We start from the raw sequence: 17,734 nt of genomic DNA on the forward strand, positions 1-17,734 counted from the left end.
ACACTTGTAAGAAACTTACTTTATTTGTCGCCATGGAGGCGAGGATTAGTGATTTAGAAGTAGCTAAAACACTGCCAACTGCGGATGGATGTCAGCCGCTAACCATGTCTTAAAGCACCTCTTCCTGAGGGTGTTTCAGTGTTATAACTTCACCTTTATCTTTACTTTTTACACCAAAATGCGTCCATTCTCCCTATTCTGTCTACACACCGTGTCTGCTTGTAAGTACACCGTGTGTGTGCGCTGCCGAACATGCTCCTCTGCTTGTAAAACCAGCAATGTCACGACGTGACGATGACGCTTCGTCATACCTGTAAAAAAAATTATAGGGAACCGGTACTTTTCAAACAGAGTATGGTACTGTTTTTGATTAATTAGTACCGCGATACTACACTAGTACCGGTATACCGTACAACCTAGTTAGGAATGACTCATAGTGGACTATCAAAGCTGTGAGACGGCAACAAGAGAAGTTTGAAGAGTGAACTATGACACTACGGGCTGACTAGAAGGGTCTGCTGGGACATGGTTACCTGTCTGTGCGGGTATGATGCGTGGTCTGTCTGTTCCCAAACGCTGAAGAAATATCGCAAGCTGTTTCTCCTTTGGGGCTTTGTCCAAGCCATTGGCTATCAGGTAAGAGCCAAACTGTTCTTTCCAAGTCTTCCACTGTGTCGAAAGGCCGTCTAGCGAGGGCAAAAGAGGCTGCAATTGAGCTAAAATACTGCTGGGTGCATTCTACGAACCACCAACTGCAATCTAGTGGAAGTCATCATGGTTAAATGATATCATCTTTGTCCCTGATTTATGACGGTTATCAGCATACCTTATCGCCTAACTGTTTTTGTGTCCCAGCTGCTAGACTCACCAGTGCTGGTGCTGTAGGTGCAAACGGTGGCGTCGGTCGGCGGGAGCGAGCCAGAGTCTATGGAAGTCACGTCGTCGTCTTGAGAGCAGCCCGCCTGGATGGCTCTCAGGTAGCTATGGCTCCGGGAGCGGAAGCAGGTGGGCATGGGCAAGTCCGGGTGGTCCTGAGAAAGGGAACGGTATGTGGAGTCGGAGCTCCGGTCCTCATAGTGATGACTCATGTCCAGGTCCTGCGCACAAGCAGAAGGAAGAGACTGCTGTCAACATTTGGCTTCTTTCAACTTTCAAGCACCAGATGTCAGCACCTTCTGCCAGACTGACTAAGGGTCAGACGTTCAAATCACATCATTTTACACCTTTTATCCTTTTCAGGGTGAGCTGGAGCCTATCCCAGCTATTGGGCGAGAGGTGGGGTACACCCTGGACATATATACCAACATTGAGTTTTGCCCACATTCACACTTTTGGACTGCTTACATGTCAAACTCAAGGCCCGGGGGTCAGATCTGGCCCGCCATGTCATTTAAGTTGGCCACCACATCATCTAACGTGGCCCTTGAAACCCATCCTTTAAAAGGGTCATGATATTTTTTCTATAAACCCCAAAGCCAGTGAAGTTGTCATGTTGAGTAAATGGTAAATAAAAACAGAATACAATGATTTGCAAATCCTTTTCAAATTAAAATCAATTGAATAGACCCCAAAGACAAGATATTTAACGTTCCAACTGTAAAACGTTATTTTTTGCAAATATTAGCTCATTTGGAATTTGACGCCTGCAACATCTTTCAAAAAAGCTGGGACAAGTGGCGAAAAAGACAGAGAGTTGAGGAATGCTCATCAAACACATATTTGGAACATCCTACAGGTGAACAGGCCAGTTGGGAACAGGTCGGTGCCATGATTGGGTACAAAAAGCAGCTTCCATGAAATGCTCAGTCATTCACAAACAAGGATGGAGCGAGGGTCACCAATTTGTCAACAAATGCCTGAGCAAATTGTTTAAGAACAACATTTCTCAACCAGCTATTGCAAGGAATTATACAAACCCCGTTTCCATATGAGTTGGGAAATTGTGTTAGATGTAAATATAAACGGAATACAATGATTTGCAAATCCTTTTCAACCCATATTCAATTGAATGCACTACAGAGACAAGATATTTCAATCAATCAATCATCAATCTTTATTTATATAGCCCTAAATCACAAGTGTCTCAAAGGGCTGCACAAGCCACAACGACATCCTCGGTACAAAGCCCACATACGGGCAAGGAAAAACTCACCCCAGTGGGACGTCGATGTGAATGACTATGAGAAACCTTGGAGAGGACCGCATATGTGGGTAACCCCCCCCCCTCTAGGGGAGACCGAAAGCAATGGATGTCGAGTGGGTCTGACATAATATTGTGAGAGTCCAGTCCATAGTGGATCCAACATAATATTAAGAGTCCAGTCCATAGTGGGGCCAGCAGGACACCATCCCGAGCGGAGACGGGTCAGCAGCGCAGAGATGTTCCCTGCCGATGCACAGGCGAGCGGTCCACCCCGGGTCCCGACTCTGGACAGCCAGCACTTCATCCATGGCCACCGGACCTGTGCCCCCCCCCCCCCCCCCCCTCAAGGAAAAGGGGAGCAGAGGAGAAAAGAAAAGAAACGGCAGATCAACTGGTCTAACAGGGGGGCTATTTAAAGGCTAGAGTATACAAATGAGTTTTAAGATGGGACTTAAATGCTTCTACTGAGGTAGCATCTCTAATTGTTACCGGGAGGGCATTCCATAGTACTGGAGCCCGAATAGAAAACGCTCTATAGCCCGCAGACTTTTTTTGGGCTCTGGGAATCACTAATAAGCCGGAGTTCTTTGAACGCAGATTTCTTGCCGGGACATATGGTACAATGCAATCGACAAGATAGGACGGAGCTAGACCGTGTAGTATTTTATACGTAAGTAGTAAAACCTTAAAGTCACATCTTAAGTGCACAGGAAGCCAGTGCAGGTGAGCCAGTATAGGCGTAATATGATCAAACTTTCTTGTTCTTGTCAAAAGTCTAGCAGCCGCATTTTGTACCAACTGTAATTTTTTAATGCTAGACATAGGGAGCCCCGAAAATAATACGTTACAGTAGTCGAGACGAGACGTAACAAACGCATGAATAATGATCTCGGCGTCGCTAGTGGATAAAATAGAACGAATTTTAGCGATATTACGGAGATGAAAGAAGGCCGTTTTAGTAACACTCTTAATGTGTGACTCAAACGAGAGAGTTGGGTCGAAGATAATACCCAGATTCTTTACTGATTCGCCTTGTGTAATTGTTTGGTTGTCAAATGTTAAGGTGGTATTATTAAATAAATGTCGGTGTTTAGCAGGACCGATAATCAGCATTTCCGTTTTCTTGGCGTTGAGTTGCAAGAAGTTAGCAAACATCCATTGTTTAATTTCATTAAGACACGCCTCCAGCTGACTACAATCCGGCGTGTTGGTCAGCTTTAGGGGCATGTAGAGTTGGGTGTCATCAGCATAACAATGAAAGCTAACACCGTATTTGCGTATGATGTCGTCTAGCGGCAGCATGTTTATACTAAAGAGTGCAGGGCCAAGAACCAAACCCTGAGGAACTCCGCACGTTACCTTAACATAGTCCGAGGTCACATTATTATGGGAGACGCATTGCATCCTGTCAGTAAGATAAGAGTTAAACCACGACAAAGCTAAGTCTGACATACCAATACGTGTTTTGATACGCTCTAATAAAATATTATGATCGACGGTATCGAAAGCAGCGCTAAGATCAAGAAGCAGCAACATAGATGACGCATCAGAATCCATCGTTAGCAGTAGATCATTAGTCATTTTTGCGAGGGCTGTCTCCGTAGAGTGATTTGCCCTGAAACCGGATTGAAAAGGTTCACAGAGATTGTTAGACACTAAGTGTTCATTTAGCTGCTGTACGTCAATTTTTTCGAGGATTTTCGAAATAAAGGGAAGGTGGGACACCGGTCGGTAGTTTACCATGAGGTCAGGATCAAGGTTAGGTCTTTTGAGCAGAGGATGAATAACCGCTTTCTTGAATGCTAGGGGAACAGTGCCAGAGGAAAGTGATAAGTTTATAATATTTAGCACTGATGGACCTAATAATACAAAAAGCTCCTTGATAAGTTTCCCAGGAAGTGGGGCAAGTAAACATGTTGTTTGTTTTATCCCACTTACACGCTGTAATAGTTCCTCTAATGTTATTTCATCAAAAAGAGAGAGACTATTTTGTATTGCAGTATCCGTCGTAGATACAGTTGTATCTGTGTTCATAGAACCCAGTTGTAGCTGGGATGCGTTGTCTTTAATCTCCTTTCTAATGAGTTCAATTTTCTTATTAAAGAAATTCATAAAGTCATCTGCCGAGTGGGTGGAGCTATTGGGAGGAGTCCCTTGATGGGTTAGCGATGCTACTGTACTAAACAAAAATTTAGGGTCGTTTTTGTTGAGACGGATGAGATTTGAGTAATATTTAGCTTTAGCTAAGGTAAGCATGCGTTTATACGATATTAAACTATCACTCCATGCTTGATGGAAAACCTCAAGCTTGGTCGCGCGCCATTTGCGTTCCAACTTTCTACATGATAATTTATGAGCTCTGGAGCTCTTTGATGTTCAAACTCATAAACTGTATTTTTTTTTTGCAAATAATAATTAACATAGAATTTCATGGCTGCAACACGTGCCAAAGTAGTTGGGAAAGGGCATGTTCACCACTGTGTTACATCACCTTTTCTTTTAACAACACTCAATAAACGATTGGGAACTGAGGAAACTAATTGTTGAAGCTTTGAAAGTGGAATTCTTTGGCCTTCGTGTTTTATGTAGCGCTTCAGTCGTTCAACAGTCTGGGGTCTCCGCTGTCGTATTTTACGCTTCATAATGCGCCACACATTTTCGATGGGAGACAGGTCTGGACAGCAGGCGGTCCAGGAAAGTACCCGCACTCTTTTTTTACGAAGCCACGCTGTTGTAACACGTGCTGAATGTGGCTTGGCATTGTCTTGCTGAAATAAGCAGTGGCGTCCATGAAAAAGACGGGGCTTAGATGGCAGCATATGTTGTTCCAAAACCTGTATGTACCATTCAGCATTAATGGTGCCTTCACAGATGTGTAAGTTACCCATGCCTTGGGCACTAATGCACCCCCATACCATCACAGATGCTGGCTTTTGAACTTTGCGTAGATAACAGTCTGGATGGTTCGCTTCCCCTTTGGTTCGGATGACACGATGTCGAATATTTCCAAAAACAATTTGAAATGTGGACTTGTCAGACCACAGAACAGTTTTCCACTTTGCATGAGTCGATCTTAGATGATCTCGGGCCCCGAGAAGCCGGCGCCGTTTCTGGATGTTGTTGATGAATGGCTTTTGCTTTGCATAGTAGAGCTTTAACTTGCACTTAGAGATGTAGCGACAAACTGTATTTAGTGACAGTGGTTTTCTGAAGTGTTCCTGAGCCCATGTGGTGATATCCTTTAGAGATTGATGTCGGTTTTTGATACAGTGCCGTCTCAGGGATCGAAGGTCACGGTCATTCAATGTTGGTTTCCGGCCATGCCGCTTACGTGGAGTGATTTCTCCAGATTCTCTGAATCTTTTGATGATATTATGGACCGTAGATGTTGAAATCCCTCAATTTCTTGCAATTGCACTTTGAAAAACGTTGTTCTTAAACTGTTTGACTATTTGGTCACGCAGTTGTGGACAAAGGGGTGTACCTCGCCCCATCCTTTCTTGTGAAAGACTGAGCATTTTTTGGGAAGCTGTTTTTATACCAGATCATGGCACCCACCTGTTCCCAATTAGCCTGCACACCTGTGGGATGTTCCAAATAAGTGTTTGATGAGCATTCCTCAACTTTATCAGTATTTATTGCCACCTTTCCCAACTTCTTTGTCACGTGTTGCTGGCATCAAATTCTAAAGTTAATGATTATTTGCAAAAAAATAAATGTTTATCAGTTTGAACATCGAATATGTTGTCTTTGTAGCATATTCAACTGAATATGAGTTGAAAATGATTTGCAAATCATTGTATTCCGTTTATATTTACATCTAACACAATTTCCCAATTCATATAAAAACGGGGTTTGTATATATATATATATGCATATATATATATACATACATATATATATATATATACATATACATACATATATATATATATATACATATACATACATATATATATTACACATACATATATATACATATATATATATATATATATATACATATATATATACATACATATATATATATACACATACATATATACATATATATATACATATACATGTACATATATATATATATATATACACACACACATATATATATATACATACATATATATACATATACATACATACATATATATACACATACATATATACATATATATATATACATATACATGTATATATATGTATATATATATATATATATATATATATATATACACACACATATATATACATACATATATATATATATATATATATATATATATATATATATATATATATATATATATATATATATATATATATATATATATATATATACTGTATATATATCCATCCATCAATCCATCCATCCATCTTCTTGTATATATATCCATCCATCCATCCATCCATCTTCTTCCGCTTATCCGAGGTCGGGTCGCGGGGGCAGCAGCCTAAGCAGGGGAGTCTGGGCTTTCCTGCTTAGGCTGCTGCCCCCGCGACCCCCAGCCACTTCGTCCAGCTCTTACCGGGGTATCCCGAGGCGTTCCCAGGCCAGCCAGGAGACATAGTCTTCCCAACGTGTCCTGGGTCTTCCCCGTGGCCTCCTACCGGTCGGACGTGCCCTAAACACCTCCCTAGGGAGGCGTTCGGGTGGCATCCTGACCAGATGCATGAACCACCTCATCTGGCTCCTCTTGATGTGGAGGAGCAGCGGCTTTACTTTGAGCTCCTCCTGGATGGCAGAGCTTCTCACCCTATCTCTAAGGGAGAGCCCCGAAACCCGGCGGAGAAAACTCATTTCGGCCACTTGTACCCGTGATCTTGTCCTTTCGGTCATAACCCAAAGCTCATGACCATAGGTGAGGATGGGAACGTAGGTCGACCGGTAAATTCTATATACCGGTCTATATACCGGTTTTTATATTATAGTGTCTTCAAAGTGTCCATTTATTTCCGAAAACCATTGTTCCATTGATTCTTGAGGGGAACTCTGCTTCACTATACAAACCTTTCGGTTTGTGGAACATGCCCAAGAACCAATTAAGTTCGTAAATTGAGGTTCCAGTGTATCAACAAACGGACCTGTCTGATTTTACATGAATCGATACCCGCTACAACCAACAGAACTCCGTCAGTACTTATCAAACGTATCGAATTTGGTACTCTTCCCCACGTGTGACGGTGGTTTGAAGGAGTCGCGTTTCATTCTGAGGCTTATTCTTTACACAAAACTACCACTTTATGACTCACTCAAGTTCGGCACTTCCACTGCATATTAATACAAGATGGTCGCTTGAAGCTTGATTAGAGCAGGAACGTCTATATGCTCTTCATGAAATATTCATCTGCGGCTTTTTTTTTATCAAGCGAGGAAAATATCTGCTAAGCAAAGCAGAGCAGAAAAGAGCCCGAGGAAGGCAATTTGGGGGCTTACTAAAAACCACAAAAAACATCAGCAGCGACAAGAACTTACTCGACCCACGCAACTGCGTCTGCCCAAAGTGCTGAAGTCGTCATCATCCCAGTGGGGCAAGGAGGAGCCCGGACCCCCGATGCAGTCCAGGTTGTCCAGACTGCGGTTATTGGCCAGCTCTCGGAGGGATGGAAGACAGCTGCAGAGCAGAGGAAGTGCACCACAGTCAAATAGGACCACTATAGGAGGAATATTGAAGGAATGAAAAGATGTTGATGTTAATATGTGATGGATGGACTGAGGATGTGTCGGGGGGGAAAACATCCCAGCAATATTTGAAATGAGGGTTTTATTATTGAGGAGTCTCTTTCATTTCCTTTTAATATGTCCTCCTTTCTCCATTGCTTTGTGTTCCCTAACAAAAACGTCTATACTGTACACCATTTTATTACCCAAACTTATACTCAGTTTAATATAAGTTCAGCATTTTAAGTACCGTCATTTCCGGACTATAAGCCGCTACTTTCCCCCCACGGTTCGAACCCTGCGGCTTATAAAACGATGCGGCTAATTTACAGATTTTTCTTCGCCGATAGTGTGAGAATGAGATATTTTTTAAGTGTTCTTACCAAGTCCATAGTCATGTTTAAATCAGCTATTGGTTTTCCATGTGAACGCTTTGGGTTTTTCTTCTTATGTCCGCTAGTAAACTCTTTGTTTTGTCTTAAGGGCTCCTGTTTGTCGGTTCACAGGGCTGTTTTGGCCAGTTCCTTATCTGTTTTGAAGTAGCAGCTGTATTTCTTTGTGGGCAGGAGGGGCCGTTATCGCTCTACATAAGCTGACTTTTTGTTTGGATTTAGACCTCTTGTTAGAATAATAAAGTGTAAGTTATCACACAATTCTTATGCTTAAAGGCCGTTGCTATAGTTATTATCAATTGTGCTGAAGTTGTACTTTTGTATCTGTGCATAGGGACAATTTGCAATCTTGGATTGCAGTCGTCTCTTATCAGTGTTTGTGTCCAGAACATCGAGTACCGTGACGCAGACAAAGCAGAGACAGGGCGATATCCCGAGTGTCAGCACATTTGCATTTCTGAATAATCATTCATCGTGTCTAACTGGGGCTGCTGAAAATACCCCCCTTCCTTCAGAAGCAGCCTCAGTGATGTAACCAGGGACCTCCCAAAAAAATAGAGGAGCACGTGGGTCTGGACCTTAGAGCGTGGTGGGAGATTGTAACTGAGTGTGCAGCCCCAAACGTCTCTCCTCATTGAGCCAAATTGAACTCTGTCTCTGCATGATTCCTTGCTTCTTGTCTGTTTAATAAATGTAATCAGTGTTTGAACCTGACACTTCTTTTTGTTGATGCTATTGTTGCGTTGTAAGGGCTGGTCTCCTAAAGCTTTATATTGTACCATTCTGTCACGGTAGTCCTCTTTACTCAACATATATGTCATCCAAAGAACTTGGGAGTGACCAGTGCGTGACCAGTCATAATGTTTCGTGTTCAACAAACAGTTTTCGTAGAACACCGACAGAGACACTGAAAAGGTGTGTTGTTGTGTGTACTATGGCGCCATCTTTTAAGCGAGTTTGCTCACTGCAAAATGTTCCTCCTGTTTCGTGCCTCGAACCGGAAGCATAACGGTCCGTAGCGTTTCTGCTCGATAAGAGTATTCATTCATCACTCCAAGCAACGTTTGGAAGTTTTACAATATACTGTACATTCCGGACTATAAGCCGCTACTTTTTTTTCCTATGCTTTGAACTCAAAATAAGCTGCGGCTAACTTGTTTTTGTTTTTTTCCACTGAGTGCATAAAAAAGTGTTTTATTGATTGTGCTATGGCGTCATCTTTTGGACGAGTTCACCTACTGCTGGTGCTGTAGTGTCCTTCCACTTGTGTGTGTGTGGTTTTTTTTTCAACAGCAGTACCGTTCAGTCTTTTAGCTGTCAATAGCATTTCTACTCGTATGGATTCTTCATTCATCTTTTAATATATAACCAAAACTGTTTATACCTATAAAACTGTCCCGTGTGTGATGTTTGTGATGAACAAATGTTTGTGATGAACAAAAAGATGACTACTTTTGGACAAATGAGGATTCACAACCTTATGTTTTTGAAGCTGAATATACGGAGGATGAACTACTGCTTCTAGAAGCCAGCACGAAGGAAGGCTGAGACGTTGGAGCAGACGGAAGCCGAGAGAGTGAGATGAGAGTGACTCAAGCTGCACAATGTGGAATTTGAAGCCAAGCTATTTCATAGCATGCCGATGTGTTACGACGCTAGAAAAATAGTTCCTCATTGTTCTTTCTTACAATAACAATGTCACTACAGTTTTTTATTATACAGGTTACACAAATAAAGTATTGTTGACGGTTTTTTTAATGCATTTTTTAAGTGATTTAGAGGTAAAATTGATTGTTAACATTAGCTGCATTGCTAGCTTGATTGATTGAATGAAGCTTTTATTAGTAGATTACACAGTACAGTAAATATTCAGTACATTTGACCACTAAATGGTAACACCCGAATAAGTTTTTCAACTTGTTTAAGTCGGGGTCCAAGTTAATTAATTCATGGTTCTAGCTACCTAGAACGAGATGATTTTGACATGATGCAATGCAAAAAAAAAAAAACTTTTGTCTTCTTGTCTCTCATAATTATTGTGAAGGATAACATTCCCAAAAAAGTGCAGTTTCCCTTTAAAGATGCTTCTAGGTTTTGGAAAGAAAAATGTGGAAAAACTCTAAAATTATGTATTTACAGGTTAAAATCAATTTTTAAAGGGGAACATTATCACCAGACCTATGTAAGCGTCAATATATACCTTGATCTTGCAGAAAAAAGACCATATATTTTTTTAACCGATTTCCGAACTCTAAATGGGTGAATTTTGGCGAATTAAACGCCTTTCTATTATTCGCTCTCGGAGCGATGACGTCACAACGTGACGTCACATCGGGAAGCAATCCGCCATTTTCTCAAACACATTACAAACACCGAGTCAAATCAGCTCTGTTATTTTCCGTTTGTTCGACTGTTTTCCGTACCTTGGAGACATCATGCCTCGTCGGTGTGTTGTCGGAGGGTGTAACAACACGAACAGGGAAGGATTCAAGTTGCACCAGTGGCCCACAGATGCGAAAGTGGCAAGAAATTGGACGTTTGTTCCGCACACTTTACCGACGAAAGCTATGCTACGACAGAGATGGCAAGATTGTGTGGATATCCTGTGACACTCAAAGCACATGCATTTCCAACGATAAAGTCAAAGAAATCTGCCGCCAGACCCCTATAGAATCTGCCGGTGTGTGTGAGCAATTCAGGGACAAAGGACCTCGGTAGCACGGCAAGCCATGGCGGCAGTTTGTTCCCGCAGACGAGCGAGCTAAAACCCCTGGATGTCTTGGCTCACACCGTCCCTTATGCCACCGAAGATGATCAAGAGAAGAATATCGACCCTAGCTTCCCTGAACTGCTGACATCAACTCCAAAACTGGACAGATCAGCTTTCAGGAAAAGAGAGTGGATGAGGGTATGTCTACAGAATATATTAATTGATGAAAATTGGGCTGTCTGCACTCTCAAAGTGCATGTTGTTGCCAAATGTATTTCATATGCTGTAAACCTAGTTCATAGTTGTTAGTTTCCTTTAATGCCAAACAAACAAATACCAATCGTTGGTTAGAAGGCGATCGCCGAATTCGTCCTCGCTTTCTCCCGTGTCGCTGGCTGTCGTGTCGTTTTCGTCGGTTTCGCTTGCATACGGTTCAAACCGATATGGCTCAATAGCTTCAGTTTCTTCTTCAATTTCGTTTTCGCTACCTGCCTCCACACTACAACCATCCGTTTCAATACATTCGTAATCTGTTGAATCGCTTAAGCCGCTGAAATCCGAGTCTGAATCCGAGCTAATGTCGCCATAGCCTGCTGTTCTATGCGCCATGTTTGTTTGTGTTGGCATCAAATCAGGCACTTTGAAGCTTTTTTTAGGGATATTGCGTGATGGGTAAAATTTTGAAAAAAACTTCGAAAAATAAAATAAGCCACTGGGAACTGATTTTTAATGGTTTTAACCCTTCTGAAATTGTGATAATGTTCCCCTTTAACATTCAAATTAGTGGAGTTTGGAGACAAGATTTAAAGGTGGACTTGTTTTAGTTTGATTTAGTAAAAAAAAAAAAGGAAACTAAAGTCAGCTTTATGAGTCGACATGTTTTGATAGAATTCATCTCATTTCTAGCTTCCATCACAGCAGCAGCAGTGCATGCAAAGCTGGGTGGTCACATGGTCACATGGTCTGCTTGCTGGCCAAAGAAGCAAAGGAAGAAAGTTGGTGCTCGACAAAAGAAAAGCCAATGTCTGCTAGCAGAGGTTCATCATGAGAGGTCAGGTCACTGAGGACAGAGTCAGTAACTTTCGCCTCCAAGATGGCGGGACTGTCAGCGGGTGCATGGTTTCTGCTGACGTGACGGGCGCTTGTCTGGGCCTGAAAGGGCCGCCACTGACCTGCTCATTGACCTGCCCACTTGTTGGAGGGAGGACACGCTGTGGAGGGGAGACCACATGTCCTGCACCGAGGTACCATCCAGGGTTCTGCTGCTCACAGCAGGGGGGAGGAGGGTTAGTCATTCATTCCACTTTACCTTTCCACACGGAACTAACCCTCGCCGCACACACGGAGAAACATCAACATATCATGGCGGGACGGCGTGGCAAAGTTGGGAGAGTGGCCGTGCCAGCAATCTAAGGGTTACTGGTTCAATCTCCACCTTCTACCATCCTAGTCACGTCCTTGAGCAAGACACTTCACCCTTGCTCCTGATGGGCCTGGTTAGCGCCGTGCATGGCAGCTCGCACCATCAGTGTGTGAATGTGTGAATGTATGTGTGTGAATGGGTGAATGTGGAAATAGTGTCAAAGCGCTTTGAGTTCCTTAAAAAAAAGGTAGAAAAGCGCTATACAAGTACAACCCATTTACCATTTACCATTTACTAGGGTTGTCTCGGTGCCGGTACAAAAATTTACTTTTCTAAATAAAGGGAAGGACAAAAAATTGCATTTTTGTCTTTATTTGAACATAAAAAAATCTTAGGGTACATGAAACACATGTTTATTATTGCAATTTAGTCCTTAAATAAATTAGTGAACATACTAGACAACTTGTCTTTTAGTAGTAAGTACACAAACAAAGACTCCTAATTAGTCTGCTGACGTATGCAGTAACATATTGTGTCATTTATCTACCTATTATTTTGTCAACATTATTAAGGACAAACTGTAAAAATGGATTATTAATCCACTTGTTCATTTACTGTTAATATCTGCTTATTTTCTGTTTTAACATGTTCTATCTACACTTCTGTTAAAATGCAATAATCACTTATTCTTCTCTTCTTTGATACTTTACATTAGTTTTGGATGATACCACACATTTAGGTATCGATCCGATACCAAGTAGTTACAGGATCATACATTGGTCATATTCAAAGTCCTCAAGTGTCCAGGGATGTATTTACTGACTTTATGAATATAATATAAATTTAACAAAAAAAAGAAAAAAATGCAGCTGAGATATGCTCCAGCACCCCCCCCCCCATCCATAAAAAATATCGATGTAATCATAGTAGTAATGTGAATTATATTTTATATAGCGCTTTTCTCAGGCTGGTCCTATGGGAACCAACGCACGGGCATCGAGCGCGAGGACGTCCCGCGCTAACGTACGAGGACATCCTGAAGAAAGATGCGGGAGCTGAAAGCTCTACGGAGCTGGCCGGGTGTATAGAGAACCGGAATGATTGGAGACTCTGATGGAAGCTCGTCTGAGGACGACTGAGAGAGAGAACCCTGGTACAGCACCGAACTCCATATAGTGAAGTCCCGCAAACGCCAACTGGAAAGACTCTACAAGAAAACTGGTTTAACTGTCCATCATCAAGCCTCCACTGATCACCTCCACCAATACACAGATGCCCTCAACTCCGCTCGATCCACCTACTACTCCGACCTCATACACTCAGGCTCTTCCAACCCCAAAGCTCTCTTCTCTCACAATAAATAAACTCCTCAAACCTACCGACAACATGTCCAACACCTTCAACACTATCAAATGCAACATCTTTCTATCATCCTTCCAAAACAAAATAGACACCATTTACAGCAACCTGACTACCTCCGCCTCCTCTCCACCTGCTTGCCCCCCCCTGCACCACTCAGCCCCTGTCTCACTTCTCTCCTGTCTCTCCAACACAGCTATCCAAACTCATGGTGGGCATGAAACGCTCCACCTGTGCTCTGGACCCCATCAGATCCGCTCTGGTTAAAAACTGTCTTTCCCCACTCATCATCAACATCATCAACTCCTCCTTCAGCTCTGGCTTAGTCCCCGACACCCTGAAACTGGCCGCTGTCACCCCCATCCTCAAAAAACCTGGACACCATGAGCAACTGCCGGCCCATCTCCAACCTTCCCTTCCTGCCCAAAATACTGGAACCTGCCGTCGCCACTCAGCTCAAAACTCACCTCACTTCCAATGATCTGCTCGAACCATTTCAATCCGGCTTCCGCACATGTCACAGCACAGAAACAGCCCTCCTCAAAGTCACCAATGACCTCCTCTTCTCCTCAGACTCCGGCCACCTCTGCAGCTTGTACTCCAGTGCGGCTAATATAAGTAAAAATTAAACCGGTGCGATTTATGTGCTCTATAGTCCGGAATATACGGTATTTTTGTATTCATTACCAGTGGAAGACGATGCTAAACATGTTACACAGTGAGAGAAAGCCATGAGCAGGCATGCTAATAGCTAAGCTAACCGCTAAGCAAGCTCGAAACTACAGAAACAAGTGCTTTGTAAAGTTCAGACCTGTAGAGGGTTCTAATTCAGTAAAACCGAAAGATGCATTTTGTAGATTAAAGTCAAATATAACAAGATAACTCATGCAATTAATCACATACACACGCAGATTAGTCACACGATTTATTTTCTAACAACAAAATTGCATTTGCGACCAATAATCTGTCTTTTTTAATCTGATTTTAAAAATGCAGCATTTGACAGCTTTACTAATAAAATCTCGATAGTTATTATCTTATTTTATCTTTGTGGAAAATATTGGACACAGTGTCTTGTCAAGTTTATGAGATGCGGTGCAAGTCTAAGCTACTGTGGCACTATTGTTCTTTTTTTTTTATGTTTAAAAATGTCTGTAATGATAATGTCAATGAGGGATTTTTAATCACTGCTATGTTGACATTGTTACTAATATTGATACTGTTGTTAATATATAAATTTTTGTTTGACTGCTTTTAGATTGTTTTGTGTCATGTTTGTGTGTCCTCTCATTACTCTGTTGATTGCTATTCTGAATGTTGCTGGGTCGGGTTTGGTTTTGGAATTGCATTATTGCATTATTATGGTATTGTTGTGTATTGTTTTGTTGGATTGATTAATATAAAAATAAAAATAAAAATAAATAAATAAATTTAAAAAATGCAGCATTTGACAGCTTTACTAATAAACTCTTGATAGTTAATTCTTTTATTTTTTTAAGATTTGCAGAGGGCCAACAAAAAACAAAAAAAACAACGTCTCAGTGCACCACACGTAAGAAGAGGGTGGATCAATCCATTAATTGGCAATGTCGATACCAAGGGGAGTATCAATATGAATAATACTGGAGTGATTATGTTGACATTTTTATTTTCTCTAAATGAAAAAAATCACATGTACAACAACATGTTTACATGTACAACTTTCTCCGACGCTGCCACAGAAAGACGTGTTTCATGCCACCCCTTCTTTGTCTCATTTTGTCCACCAAAACGTTTTATACTGTGCATGAATGCGCAAAGGTGAGCTTTGTTGACGTTATTGACTTGTGTGGCGTGCTAATCAGGCAAATTAGGTCAGTGCATGACTGCAAGCTAATCCATGCTAACATGCTATTCAGGCTAGCTGTATGTACATATCGCATCATTATGCCTCGTTTGTAGGTATATTTGAGCTCATTTAATTTCCGTTACTTATATCCTCTGTGTGTTTAATTTATATTTGCATGTCTCATGATACATTGTCTGTGTGAAACATTGGCTATGTTACTGATAGTTGTTAGGGCACCATGTTGTTCCAGACCACAGAAAACGTTACCATGTTGTTCCAGATCATAGCAAACGTTACCATGTTGTTCCAGATCACAGCAAAAGTTACCACGTTGTACCAGACCACAGCAAACATTACCAGGTTGTTCCAGACCACAGCAAACGTTACCACGTTGTTCCAGATCACAGCAAACGTTACCATGTTGTTCCAGACCACAGCAAACGTTACCAAGTGGTTCCAGACCACAGCAAACGTTACCCAGCTTGCAAAGATTGTAATAAATCCATTAGAAGAAACAGCCTCACATTTTGTTTAACTTGGACTAGCTATTTTAACTAATAACAAAGTAAAACCACAATAGCAAACATAACTTCCCAATTATTATTGTTATTTTGTGAAATACGAAATTGGAAATGGTTGTTTTTCCCTACTAAAACAGGATTCCATTTCCACAGCAGATGTAGCCGGAGGGCAAAATCGGTTCCTACTTGAGAGGGTTGTTCATGTCCTCCAGCAAATGTTTTACAATTCTGAGTAGACATGACAAAATGTGTCAGCACTGCCTTGGCCTCCATTTTCTGACATCATTATCACCGCCACACAAGACATGTTCTCCTCACACTTTACACTTCAAGTTTGCTGCGACCGTACCTTTGTCACACGTCCGTCGTGCAACATGTCCGCTTTAGAAATAGTTATACTGTATATATAATGTAGTAACAGACACCTTCATAACAATATGTAATATGTACAATATACACACTGCAAGTATACATATAATGTAGTAACAGACACCTTTATAACAATATGTAATATGTACAATATGCACACTGCAAGTATATATAAGTATATATATAGTTTTAAACATTTTTCAAAATGTTTTGACTGACTTTTTCTTCCCCCAAGTTATTCCTCTATGCTACAGCGTCCACTAGAATTAAATACAAACATATCGTGGTGGATTATGCAAATTGGACAGTGGCTGACACAAATAGATTGCAGTCCTGCAGGAAACACTAATACATTGTTGACAGTGACTGAAGAATATCAACACGTTGATGGTGACTTCAGACAGTGACTACAATGTGTAGAATATCAAGCTGATGATGTTTACTTGAGTGCACAACAAGGAGACTATGACCACAACAAGGGGACAATGACCACAACAAGGAGACAATGACCACAACAAGGAGACAATGACCACAACAAAGAGACAATTACCACAACAAGGAGACAATGGCCACAACAAGGAAACAAAGACCCTAACAAGGAGACAATGGTATGGCGTCACATTAGTGCCAAAAATCCAAGCGCATAAAAACTGTTATCGCGCGCTGATTCTCCACTTCGTGCGCGCGCGACACCCTTTTGCGCGCACCCGGTGCCTTTCTGCGTGCGCGCCGTCTCGGTCTGTGCGCTCTCTGTGTACTCCTGGCATCTCTCCTCGGGCTGTCATGTTTCTTTTTGGCACTTTGGGGGCGGGTATGCTTGGACGGCCCCTCCTTTCTGATTGGCTCTGAGAATGTTTCGTATGACCAATAATTCTCCAGCGTAGCAACGTTGTAGCCATCTTACCTCAGACAGCTAGCCTCAATCATTACATTGATGTCAATGGTACATGTACTAATTAAGTTACCATAACTTGCTCGATATTCGACCAATTTACAAACGGTTTGCCTTGTTACAAATCTTATTACATGTAGATATGACATAGGATGCTGTACCTGTTGAAATTACCTCTTTCGCTTTAAAAAAAAAAAGACTTAATTGTGCAACATAGTTAGTCAGTTCTCTAATTATTTTAAACTGTTTCAGAATACATCATTAAAAGGCTATTTTTAACATTTTAAAAACAAAATTCTAAGATTATTTCATTAATTTTATGGCTGAATCAAAAGAAATTCCATAAATTAGAAAACAAATGTTCACGAAGAAGTGAAAATATAAAATAATGTTATGGTTGGATGTTATTGCTGGTGGACCAGTTCTGCCTGAAAGATGATGGTGTTTGTTGTCTTATTATTTATTTGGGTCACATTTTGTATTACCCTGTATGGTGTTTAT

The 17,734-nt window shown here is 41.4% G+C and overlaps 1 protein-coding gene across 4 annotated transcripts in view; it reads right to left on the reverse strand.

Annotated features, from left to right (window-relative positions):
• dlgap4b (discs, large (Drosophila) homolog-associated protein 4b) overlaps nt 1-17,734 on the reverse strand; it is a 363,341-nt gene that overhangs the window by 79,141 nt on the left and 266,466 nt on the right. For 2 of the 4 annotated variants that reach the window (XM_061984691.1, XM_061984695.2), the window contains exons 6-8: nt 7,614-7,752; nt 869-1,097; nt 534-686 (exon numbers count right to left, since the gene is read on the reverse strand). In XM_061984691.1, the coding sequence (XP_061840675.1) occupies nt 534-686; nt 869-1,097; nt 7,614-7,752 (521 nt within the window). Of the gene's footprint in view, nt 1-533; nt 687-868; nt 1,098-7,613; nt 7,753-12,073; nt 12,164-17,734 lie in introns of all 4 variants that reach the window. The other 2 variants (XM_061984690.1, XM_061984692.1) reach the window with 2 other exon arrangements.

This window comes from Nerophis lumbriciformis, linkage group LG23 (genome assembly GCF_033978685.3).
Source record: "Nerophis lumbriciformis linkage group LG23, RoL_Nlum_v2.1, whole genome shotgun sequence".
Classification (NCBI taxonomy): Eukaryota; Metazoa; Chordata; class Actinopteri; order Syngnathiformes; family Syngnathidae; genus Nerophis; species Nerophis lumbriciformis.